Below are 13325 nucleotides of genomic sequence, written 5' to 3'. Positions count from 1 at the left end.
AAGGCCAAGCGACTCAACTATGCACAAAAACATAGGAACTGGGGTGCAGAATAATGGCAGCAGGTGCTCTGAATTAATGAGTCAAAATGTGAAATATCTGGTCTCTAACAGGAGGCAGTTTGTTTGCCGATGGACTAGAGAATGGTACAATGATGAGTGTCTGCAGGCAACAGTGAAGCATGGTGGAGGTTCCTTGCAAGTTTGGGGCTGCATTTCAGCAAATGGACAAATTGAATAAAACTTTTGCACAGTCCTGTATATCAGATCTGAGTTTGACAATGTATTGTATAGCATGATGTGTAGTTGGCTTATATAGGACTAGTGGTAGACCTACTGTGTTTTCCATACACAAACATCTATGAAATAAAAATAAGTATGCTATAAATATTAGACTGGTGGGCGGTCCAACTGTGGAGTCCCATGTCCCCCATTCACAGAGGTGAGATGACCGTGTGTGGTCACATCTTCTCTGCAAACAGTAGACTCTGGACCCAGTTCTCAGGATTGTTCAGGGCCTCACTACTGGGGCCTATCCAAATGATATGTTTGTGGTTGGAAACTCCTTTACACACATTGATTTCTCACTAATCAGACAAATTTCAAGATTTGTATGATCGGTCTGAGGTGTGTCAATTTATACACACAGATATTTTCTGAAGAACAATCCTCGTCTTTCTCATCTTTTACGATTTCCCTATAATAAAATCCTCCTATTCCCCATAATAGAGTTGTCTTTCAGATATTGTTTACATGCTACAATCATGGTACACACAGTATTTTTGATTGATATTGATCTCATAAGAAAACTAAATTTTTGTTTGTGTATATAACAAGGACATCATTGCCCTTATCTGTTTAATATTAATTTATATAATTTAGAGAATGTATTAATTTATAATTTACCTATTGATTTTTTTTAATAACACAGCGGAGAAGCTCAAGAATCAATGGGACAGCACAATCCACGGTGTTGAGATGAGACAAAAGCAGCTACAAGATATGCTGGCTGACAGCATCAAGTGGGATGAGCTAAGGAGGGAGATACAAAGTGTCCTGGAACAGACTGACTTCAGACTCTACACTCTCATTCAGACATCCAAAGACACACTTGTCAAACAGATTGCAGAGAACAAGGTGAATGACCACTGCCATCTTCTCCCTCTCCTCACTCCCCTCTCCTCCCTACTCCTCCTCTCTCCACCCTCCCCTCCTCCCACCCTACCCTCTCCTCCCTTGTTCCCCTCCCCTCTTCTCCCGTCTCTCTTATACCCCTCCTCCCATCCCTCTCCTCCTCCCTCCCCTCGCCTCCATTTCTTCCTCTCCTCCCTCCCCTCTCGTCCTCTCTCCACCCTCCCCTCTTGTCCTCCCTCCTCCTCTCTCCACCCTCCCCTCCTCACTCTTCCCACCCTACCCTCTCCCCCTCTCTTCTCCCTTCTCTCTCATACCGCTCCTCCTCCCTCCCCTAACTTCCCTTTATTTCTCCCCTCTCCTCCCTCCCCTCTCGTCCTGTCTCCTCCCTTCTTTTTGTTGTAGCTGTGTGCTAAAAGACATAATAATAAAAAATAAATAAATATATATATATATATATATATATATATATATCAATCATCCTTTCACTGTTACGGTCCCCAAGATTAACTTTAAGGCATTAAAAGATCTAGATGTCCTGTGATATTAACTTAAAATATATTGGAAAGTTGTAGAACTTTTATAAAAGGGGCCCAATAAGCATTTTGAAACAAGATACAAAATTATAGAACTACATACAGGAAAAAAAATCACTCCAAACCATATAAATCACACTTTAGCCTTGTATAACCTATAAGTCTAATAGAATGCTCATCTGACAGGACTGATAGAATAATACATGAAGAGAGGCGTAACAAGTCTAAAGGAAAAATTACACGTGACTTTTGTAGGTTTTTTTTCCTTGGCGATTATATATTACTATCAGTAAAACAGGCCACTATGGCATAGACAATGAACTACCCATATTTCAGATATAAAACAAAATACATAAAAAATATAAAAAGGAGGGTTTGGTTTCTGGATAATATATTCTTCTCATAAAGCATTTTAGAAACTTGTTTTTTAACTATAATTTTTTATATATCACATTGCAAGTAAGTTATATATTTCCTAAGTGAAAAAAATATTTTCTTTCTTTTAAGCTATTTAATAAATGCTAGTTGTCAGTTCTGTAGAACAATGATCCATCCTAAAATATTTGCTGCTATATATTTTCAAGGACACAGTCATGCAGTTTCTACTGTTGAACAATAGAGGGCACCCTCACAACACCATTTTTTAGCAACATTTAGCAAAAAAACAAACATCAATTTACAAGCAGAGTTGATTTACTTACTGACTAGATGTTCGGTAATTTGATATCATTATAATAATAATAATTCATGGACACATATTAATTCTTTTATCCATTTTTGTTCCCTTTGTAAATTCAAGTAGCTGAACAAAATTTGTATAAAAAATGATCATCATTTATTACTATGCCTGATTAAATATAATAAATGAAATATATAAAATATAGTATATTATATACACTGATCAGTCATAACATTACCACGACCTGCCTAATATTGTGTAGGTCCCCCTCGTGCCACCAAAACAGCTCTGACCCTTCAACGCATGGACTCCACAAGACCTCTGAAAGTGTCATGTGGTATCTGGCAGCAAATCAGTCAGTATATAGTATTTAGGCCTGTGCTTACCTAAGATATATGTCATGCTGGTTAATGACCCATTTCAGGTTAAAAATATCGGTATCGATTTTGGCAGCCATTATATAATCCAAGTCAATTCTAAATGCTGACAAACGATACATTTTGTTAATGACGCCTAACTAACCTCAATTGTTTATGCCTCTTAGGCCTCGTTTACACGAGCGTAATATACATCCGTGCGACGCACACATACACAAATCACCTATGAACACCAACATATCATAAGAGAAATATATTGAGCATATCAAAGCAATGAAATGGCTCTAAATGACCTCATAGGGCCAATTGCACACGATGCGTATTAAGTGCGGATTTGCCGCGAGTATTTTGGTGGGGCAAATCCGCATTGTAAGGCCTTATTTACACAAGCGTAGTTCACGTCCGTGATACACGCGTGAAAATCACACGCCTCGCACACACCTATATTAGTCTATGGGGCCGTTCAGACAGTCCGTGTTTTTCACGCAGCGTGTGTCCGCTGCGTGCAACTCACGACATGTCCTATACTTTGTTTTTTGCGCATCACACACCCATTGAAGTCAATGTGTGCGCAACAGTAGATCAAGAAATGAAGGTAAAAATAAAACGACCTCCTTCATTCCTTTTTCTAAACCACAAAACCGCGTGTCATAAGGATGGCATATGCGCGAAAATCACGCAGCCACGCACCAAACACTTATGACACACGGAACTGTAACGTGCAAAAAACGCTGCGGTTTTTGCCCGCGCAAAACACACACGTTCGTGTGAATTTCGCCTAATACAGTACCAGCAAAGTAAATGAGATATCAAGAAATCTCATCTACACGTTGTAGATTTTTTTTCTGCAGGTAAATTGACCTGCGTCATGTATTTTAAAATCCGCAGCATGTCAATATATCTTGCGATTCCGCTAGCGAATTGTATCTGACTAGTTTTAAAAAAAAATGCGGCAAAATCCACAGCATAAAAACGCACCTATTTCCGCATAAAAAAAACGCACTATTAGCTGCAGATTTTACCTGTGGAAATACCTGCGTTTACCTGCGGTTTTGATGCAGATTTTCTGCAACATATTCTCTTTACAGATCATAAAACCAAAATAAACAGTAGAAACATTTAACCCCTTAAGGACACGGCCAATTTTAGCCTTGAGGACAGAGCAATTTTTTGTAAATTTCCCTCTTTGCATCCCGACGCTCATAACGCTTTTATTTTTTGTACGACGTAGTTGTATGAGACTTTGTTTTTTGCGGGACTAGTTGTACTTTTTGTACGTACCATTTTTTGGTACAAATACATTATCGTTTAATTTCTATAAATTTTTAATTAGATTAAAATGCAGAAAAAAAGCAGTTGTGCAGCAGTTTTAATATTTTTTTTTTTACACCATACACCGATCATAATAAATAATGGTATACATTTGTAGTACAGGTTGTTACGGTCGTGGCGATACCAAATATGTCTATATTATTTTGTGTTTTGGGACTTATATTTTAAAAAGTTGATTTATTATAAAAAATGTGTGTTTCTGTGTATTTTAATTACTTTTTATTTATTTATTTACCATTATTTTTTTTTTTACATTCATTTAACTTTTTTTTTTAATCCCATAAAGAGATTTATCATTTTGATTTTGATTTTGTAACTGTAATGTACTGGCATAGATCTATATGCCAGTACATTAGCCTGTTACTGATCGTACACAGGCAGTTGTTAGGGCATACCTCAGTATGCCCTAACACCAGGAAATATGTTCAGACAGCCCTGGGGTCCTTCACTGGACCCTGGGCTGTCTGGCCATACGAGTTGTTGGCTTTGATCGCGTCACAGTTATATTCTGTGACGCGATCAATGTGCAGTCCCCTCTCCTTGAACGCCGCGATCAGCTGTCATAGCGGCGTTCAAAGGGTTAACAGCGGAGAGAAGATGTTTCTCTCCTCTCCGCTGTTAGAGCGGGGCCGTGGCTGTGTATTACAGCCGTTGCCCCGCTCTCGATCGCACGCACAGACGCGCGCAGGGACGGCTGTCACACAGGACGAGTATGCTCGTCCTAATGCGCGAAGTGCTCGCTGCTCAGGACGAGCATACTCGTCCTGTGTCGGCAACCAGTTAAATAGGGGAGATAGCAAAAGAGAGAGACAAGGCACCACAAACAATTTGGAGGAGGAAAGGAAAAAGTAAATTTCAGTCCAAGCATCTTCAAGTAATTTTATTGTCAAAAACTTTGCTACAGGTAAAAGGTTTTTTTCTCATCACAGGCAGCCCCTTTAATACGTCGTCCTGGCAATTATTTGATTTTGCTGGGTAAAGTTGCGCGTGGCTACTTATTTCCCTTGCATTAAAATGAATGGGTGTCCATGTAATACATGAACATGAGGGTCCATCACCACGAGAGCTGCATGTTAGTGGCTCTCTGCTCTGGCTCATACAAGGGTGCCCCCTCTATGATAACCATATGCCCTAAAAAGGTATATGGAAAACGGATCTCCACATGAGATGCCTATAAAATGGAAACTAGCCAAGAATGACTATTTGCACATAAAAACTCAGATGTTAGTAGTGATCTCCAGGAGGTGACGACATGAGGTCATATGACAAGCACTGATAATGGCTCTTTAATACATTTTTATTTGTTTTAGGTAATAGTACAAGACCTGCACAAAGGTGAGATCGTCATGGATACATTCAATGACCTCTCAAACAATCTCCTACGTGACTACAACTCTGATGACACGAGGAAAGTTAAGGAGGCCAGTGATGTCTTATACATGAATTGGGTGAACATGAACAAGAGGTGAGTACACACAAAGATATTTTTATTGTAGAAATTCATATCCGTTTTATCAGCATTAGATCCCTATGGACAGTGATCTAAGTTTGGTTCAGTTGAACCCTGGGAGGTCCGGGCCGTTACATGGACGTTCAAATGTGCCTATATTATAATGGTGTGAAAATGGCCTAAGAGCCGCACCATGTGATTTGTTGTGTTTATTAGGTGGCGTGCGCAGTGCATTTGCTATCACAGCTACAGCATATGTTCAACTGTCCTCATAAAAACATTGGGTAACCTTGTAAATACATTGCATTACTTATCTTATATTGATCCTGAATTACAGCCTGTATTATAGTTCACAGCTGCGTTCAGATTTCTGCTGGCTTCTGTGCTAAAATCTCCCAACATTCCCTGCTTGCTCAGCATTTGCATAGAGCTTGCAATGTTGATTCACATTCTAGGAAGAGTAGTACGCCTTGCAACACATAATGAAAAGTAATCTACTTTATAGCTAATCTACTTTATAGCTAAATTGTTAGGGATGTGTCTGTCAATAAGATGCTGTTTTTAGTTACAATCCAGCCCTAAACCATGAAACCAACTGTAACTCAGGATCACTATTAGATAAATGACGCAATTCATTCACAGTTGATCTGTTTTTTTTAATGTCAATTTCATATATATATATATATATATATATATATATATATGTATATATATGTATATATATGTATATATATGTATATATATATATATATATGTATATATATATATGTATATATGTATGTATATATGTATATATATGTATGTATGTATATATATATATATATGTATGTATATATGTGCATATATATATATATATACTTTATATACAGAAAAAGGATGTTCAAAGGTATGTTTAGGTGGGAGCATTCTGATAATAGAGAAAAAAGGTTACAGGGTATCCAAGTTCCCCTTTGACATCCGGCACCCTCTTCTTTTTTTTTACCATACTGTGTGTCTGAAGTTACATATACAAAATATAGGCTAGTACAAATAGCATCCTGCATTGGTGCAAATGGATTTGATCTGGAATGGAGGAACCAAAATTCCCTCCATTTTTGCACATAGGCATGTATTTATTTGTGTAAATGGAGTTTTGGGTATATGAGTGAGGAATAGAACCATAACATTTCCAGTCTGTGTCAATGTGCTGTCACTCAGATTGATAGAACTTGTATATAAGGTTTTTTCACTTATTAACTAAAGCTCATCTCCACTGAAACTCAAAGACATGTCGAATCATTAATGTTAACTGTAATGATAGTTTAAATATGTATAAGTAGATATAACATATGTACAATATATAAAATATAACTAGTTTTCCTAAAAAAATAAAAAAAAAACCTTAAAGCCAGGAGAACACACACTATTTTGATGACTTTTTGGTGCAGTTTTTACCTCAGTTTTTGAGCCAAACACAGGAATTCACACAAAAGAAAGGAGATGCATCAGTCTTTTCTTTACACCTTTCCTTCCTTTTGGATCCACTTTGGAGCCAAAAACTGCCACAAAATTGTGTGTGTAATCCTTGCCTTAAGGTTTTGTCCAGGATGAGAAAAACATTTCTCCTTTCTTTAAAAAACAGTTTCACACCTGGGGCTGAGCTGCAATAGCACACACAACCTGTGGACAGGTGTGACACTGTTTTTGAAAGAATATAGCCATGTTATTCTAGTCCTGGACAACCCCTTTAATTGAGCTCAGAGCAGTTGTTGCAGCTTTCCTTTACCTCCACATAGGTATGGTATGTTCTAATTAAGGTCCACACAGGGTAAGGCCTTTTTTAACACGTTGAATATGTCCGTGTGACGTCCGTTAAAACAACGTCCGTCACACGGACCTATGCAATTCAATGGGGCCATTCAGACATGCAGTGTTTTTCACGCAGCGTGTTTCCGTTGCGTGAAACTCACTGCATGTCCTATTCTTGTGCGTTTTTTGCGGATCATGCACCCATTGAAGTCAATGGGTGCATGAATACCACGGACAGCACACGAACGCACATCGGTGTGCTGTCCGTGATTCACACACCAGTTCCTTGAAATGCAGAGAAAAAAATAAATAAATTTGCACCAACACTGACATCAACAACTGATGCCACAAGGAACAAACACTGATGGCGCACGAAACTGCAACGCATTAAAAATGTGTCCAAAACGGAAATGCTCGTGTAAATCTAGCCTAAGGGAGATATGTATCACTGGAAATGATGCATCACGGAGCTTAACCCTGTCTTTTTTGGTATTGGCATGTGCACCAATAGCTATTTTTTTTGTTTAGGCGTCTATCCATCAGAGATCTTACTATCAAAATCCCCAAAAAGCCTTTGTTGCACTCAAATGAGTAGCACAGTATAACAATACAATACCCTAAAAGGAGTTTTACACAGGGCGATTATCGTGCAGATGAGCATTCATATAATGCTCGTTGCCGATAATTGCCCTGTATAAAAATGGTAGCAATTAGCAGATGAACGAGCAAACGCTCGATCATCTGCTGATCGTATCATTTTAAAAAAGTAAAATATTATTGTTGTCGGCAGCTCATCTCTCTGTGTAAACAGGGAGACGCACTGCCGGCATGATAATAATGTATGTGGACGAGCGATTGGAGTATCGAGCGCTCGTCCCCATCCATATTTCCGTATGGCAGGAGCAAGCGAGCGCCGATCAACAATGTCTCGTTGATCGGCGCTCGCTCCACTGGCTGAATATCGCCAGGTGTAAAAGACCCTTTAGAAAGGGTTAAGTGTATATGCTCATATATGCTAAAGTGAATTTGTTGTGCTAATACAGGGTCAAGTAAGGAAAACAAATAGGTGATACCAAGGTTCACAGGCAGAGCATAGCTATGCCACCTGCTGCATTATGGAAGAAGATGGTGCTTATACCATAGACTCGAACTTAAATATATGATTTTTATTATAAGTACACTGCCACAAATGCATGGTCGTGTGCATGAAGCCTAAGACTTTCTCAGGATTTTAGCCTTGTAATGTAGACAAGAATGTTTCCAAAGGAAGCATGAATCCCAAAATGATATTTATAAAAGAGCGCTGGGATAAAATGCACGCCTCTTAATATATTAGGCGCATCTCTGGCTGTCGGTGCGCTAGAAAGGGAAATGTAGAATTCTGCTATAATTTTCACCAGTTTCTGGCGTAAACTATAGTAAATATGTTGGGCTAATGATCCTTACATTAATCCCTGCCCAGTTTTTTTAAAAGTGGCGGAGGCGGTGTAAATCGTCAAAACGTTGCAAATTATTGCGCAAATATAAGGTGTGTCATAGTTTGTGACTGTATTTCACTATAATACTGGCATATAGCCATTGATATATTTCACCCAAAGTATATTACAAAGCTGCAGAACTTTTATTATAGAACGATAAATCTTTATTCACGTCAGACTGGACATCCCCTTTAATCTTTGATAAGTTGTCTGCAGCTTTATTAAGCTCCTCGATGCGTCTTTGAATATATTCTAATAAGAAGTCATATGTAGAAACGAATGTACTGGACTAACCTGGCTGAGCAGCGAAAAATGAAATGAAGAGCTAATATTTGTATAATACTGTTGTGAATGAAGAGGTTGACATATTAACTGTCATATTGTGGATCAAATCGAATAACGCTACATGTTTGAAATTCTGCTGTGTTCTCATAAATGTCGTTTTAATTTTTTGGAATGATTTGCTTATGCTGAATCGGGGTCTGTTTATAATCAGTTTTACTATTTGAAGGAACATGTACGGAATAAGAAAAACTCAAATTGGCTGGTAAAATAATAGTTCACTTGATTAAAGAACCACTGAAAAGAAAAATGAAAATACATGTTGATTTTGTATGGAGAGTTTTCTATTGGCAAGTGGATGACTGTGATCATGCAAAATGTACAAACTATATGGTGTGCATCACATATAAGATAAAAATGCCTTTATTCAATCAGACATTATACGTAATAGAATCATTAGGTACCTGGGGTCATACAAAAAAAAAGGTCTGCTTTTTCTCAGAAACAGTGCCACTGCTGGCTGTATTTTATATTTCAGCTTAGTCATATTCAAGTTAAAAGGGTTGTACTAGAATCGATAATTATCATAAGGTAGTAAGTATCTAATCACTGGGGGAAACAACGCTGGGATCCCCACTTATCGCTGGAATGGGGGCCTCCTCACTGCACTTCCCCTCAATATAGAGGAGTTTAAATGAAGCATCAGTCAAGCTGCTCTATTCTATTGGACTGTTGGAAACAGTTGGGCGCTGTACTCACTCCTTCCATTAGTCCCATAGACTTTGTATGGAGTGGTAGCGTGCATGCTTTGATCAACACTCAATTCAAAGTCCTCACTGTGGTCTCATGATCGGTGAGGTCCCACCAGTGGAGCCTCCAGCAATCAAACGATCCTATCCATTGGATAGGTGATAAATGTTGATTGTGGTACACTGGGACCCGCACTTATCTTCTGACGATGTCTCTGGGCTCTGACCACTGACTTACGAAGTGGCTGGGTTTTCTGGAAACAGCTGAGTGCGGTTTGCTATGCTGTTTACGGAGCTCCTATAGAATGGGAGTTGCAGAAACAGTGTAGCACAGCGTGTTACACTGGGTTTGTTACTCGGGAGCTACGGAAACAGCGTAGCTCATTGTTCTACCCTGTGCTATGCTGTTTCCGTAATTCCCATTCACTTCTATAGGAGTTCTGGAAACAGTATAGCAGAAAACGCTCGCTGTTTTGGAAAACCCGGCCAAAGTATCCGGAGCCCATTGTCGGCAACAGAAGGAAGGATCGGGTCAGGGGACTAGCGGTGGGACCATATCTTTCGGCCATTGTTTTGCATAACTTGTAAATATGCCATAAATGTCTCACATAAGAATACCACCTTAATGAGGCAAAGCTACAATATCATACACAGCCCAAAGACAAGAGTGCCACTGATTCTGAGAAAACAAAGCAGACCTTTTTTTTTTTCCTAATCCTACACAATCCTTTGAATAAAAGAGATAGGGAGCATTAAGGGTTGTAGAGGTTGCAATTCCTACTGAGCCATAACACTTTACATGACCATAGCTATACAGATACAAAATACATTCTAGCACTTACACAATCTATGCAAGAAAAATAACAACTGCAGTTGGCTGAGGTTTGTGTCAGATGTTTAACAACATACAAAATCAGACATACAACCACATAAACCATGCTTCTACAGGAATAGATAGAATGGGGTGGACAAGCACGCAAATGATAATCCTTACATATGTGAAATTAAATATATGTAAATTTTACTAATGGCTACTATTTAAGTTTGGTATTGCCTACATTTCAAGTGTCCTTACCAACAAGTAGAAAATGTACTTGAGTCATGGAAATGGAATAGTGGCACCAGGACGCCCTTGTTATAGGTACACGTAGTTAGGAGGGTGGTAGGGTTGAAAAACACCTGAAAGGGTCCTATTTTTTTTTAAATCTTTGCTATGGGACCCCCCATCCTTTATGAACACAACTGCTTCGAAAGATCCAGTGGTTACTATATTTTCCTCACATTTCTTTAAATAAAATTAATTTTGGAATAAAATTGTACTCAAACGATAAAACATTTGTCCTAATGACTACATTAGCCCCTTATGGATGCAAATGACATCATATGAGTTTGCTCTTCAGCTTCATCTATTAGCCTCTGCTGATGTACCATCAGAGTCTACGGGGAAGGTCTCAGACTACCGTTTCCCCCATTTGCAATGGCAGAAGTGGTAGTCTGAAGTCATGATGTCATCTGTTGACATGGTAACAAATGTATTTTGCCTAATACCTAGTAGCTCTGATTACCGCACAATAAAAAAAAAAATGCCAGGGCTTTATTTTACTACTTATTTTATTGCTACGTACATGGACATATGTTTAAAAATAATCTGATTATTGTTTCTAACAAATTATAAGGATTGCTATTATGAAAAGAAATACAACTTAAAATACATAACTGCAGAAGTCCAAAACATCTTTAGGATTAATCCGATATAAACGTTTATATAGAAAGATGAAAAAACGTTGTTCCATTTGCTCAGGGAGTTGGATGTGATTTATTTTTGTTCTGAGCAGATAAATGTTTTATTTCTCATTTCTAATAGCTGCAAGTAATATAATAACACAATGTTTCTGCAGATGTTTGGCATTAATATTACACTGATATAGAACAGAAGTCATTTACAGTGTAACACACAATTTGCTTATGTCTACTTTTTTTCTTTTTTATTTCTCGAGAGCTCTGTGCAACAAATATAAATACAGAATTATGTTTCTATAGATTTTTCCTCTATGCATCTGAGATTGTCTTTTCCCAGAAATACTGATTGACATGTAATTAGGTTGCATATTAGAAATGTTCCAGAATACATAGAATAAAAACAAACATAATGATATTTATCCTGAAATTAGCTGAAGATCATGTTTGAGCTCTTTTCAAGAATATATCAGGGAATTGTATATTTATTAGGCAATTTCTTTTCAGCAACAGTCTGTTTATGATCAAAATTAATGCACAAACTAACTGAGCATAATACATGATTATTGACAAAAAAGTGCAATATGCACTAGAATTAATTAACTAACTTAATAGTTGACATTTGTATAGCTCACATGAATAGTTTTTATGGTGTAGCTTACATGGATGGTTATGGTGTAGCTTACATGGATGTTATGGTACTGCTTAGCCTACATGAATGGTTAAGGTGTACAGTAGCTCAAATGAATGGTTATGGTATAGCTCACTTGAATGGCTATGGGTTAGCTCACATGAATGGTTATGGTATAGCTTACATTAATTGTTATAGTGTAGCTTACATTATGGTATAGCTCACTTGAATGGTTATGAAATAGCTCACTTGAATGGTTATGGTATAGCTTAAATGAATTGTTATGGTGTAGCTCACTTGAATGGTTATGGTATAGCTCACATGGATGGTTATGATAAAGCTTACATGGATGGTTATGGTAAAGCTCACATGAATGGTTATGGTATAGCTCACATGAATAGTTGTGGTATAGCTCACATGAATAGTTGTGGTAAAGCTCACATGAATAGTTATGGTGTATCTCACTTGGTTGGTTATGGTGTAGCTCACATGAATTGTTATGGTATAGTTCACATGAATAGTTAGGCTGGGTTCACACGACCTATTTTCAGACGTAAACGAGGCGTATTATGCCTCATTTTACGTCTGAAAATAGGGCTACAATACGTCGGCAAACATCTGCCCATTCGTTTGAATGGGTTTGCCGACGTACTGTGCAGACTACCTGTCATTTACGCGTCGTCGTTTGACAGCTGTCAAACGACGATGCGTAAAAATACAGCCTCGTCCAAAGAAGTGCAGGACACTTCTTTGGACGTTTTTGGAGCCGTTTTCTCATAGACTCCAATGAAAACAGCTCCAAAAACGGACATAAAAAACGCTGCGAAAGCCCCGCGAAAAACGCGAGTTGCTCAAAAAACGTCTGAAAATCAGGGGCTGTTTTCCCTTGAAAACAGCTCCGTATTTTCAGACGTTTTTGGTCACTACGTGTGCACATACCCTTATGGTATAGCTCACATTAATGGTTATAGTATAACTCACATGGATGGTTTTGGTGTATAGTAGTTCACTTGAATGGCTATAGGTTAGCTCACATGGGTGGGTATGGTATAGCTCGCTTGAATGGTTATGGTATAGATTACATGAAAAGTTATGGTGTAGCTCACTTGAATGGTTATGGTATAGTTTACATCAATTGTTATGGTGTAGCTCACATGG

At 38.1% G+C, this 13325-nt stretch overlaps 1 protein-coding gene across 2 annotated transcripts in view; it reads left to right on the top strand.

The window, feature by feature from the left end:
- Positions 1-13325, top strand: part of UTRN (utrophin) — a 603028-nt gene that overhangs the window by 256999 nt on the left and 332704 nt on the right. For both annotated transcript variants that reach the window (XM_075862837.1, XM_075862834.1), the window contains 2 exons: positions 929-1134; positions 5363-5517. In XM_075862837.1, coding sequence (XP_075718952.1) covers positions 929-1134; positions 5363-5517 — 361 coding nt within the window. The remainder of the gene's footprint in view (positions 1-928; positions 1135-5362; positions 5518-13325) is intronic.

This window comes from Rhinoderma darwinii, chromosome 4, assembly GCF_050947455.1.
Source record: "Rhinoderma darwinii isolate aRhiDar2 chromosome 4, aRhiDar2.hap1, whole genome shotgun sequence".
Classification (NCBI taxonomy): domain Eukaryota; kingdom Metazoa; phylum Chordata; class Amphibia; order Anura; family Rhinodermatidae; genus Rhinoderma; species Rhinoderma darwinii.
Note: the sequence above shows the minus strand (reverse complement) of the source record. Positions and strands in the feature narration are given on the sequence as shown.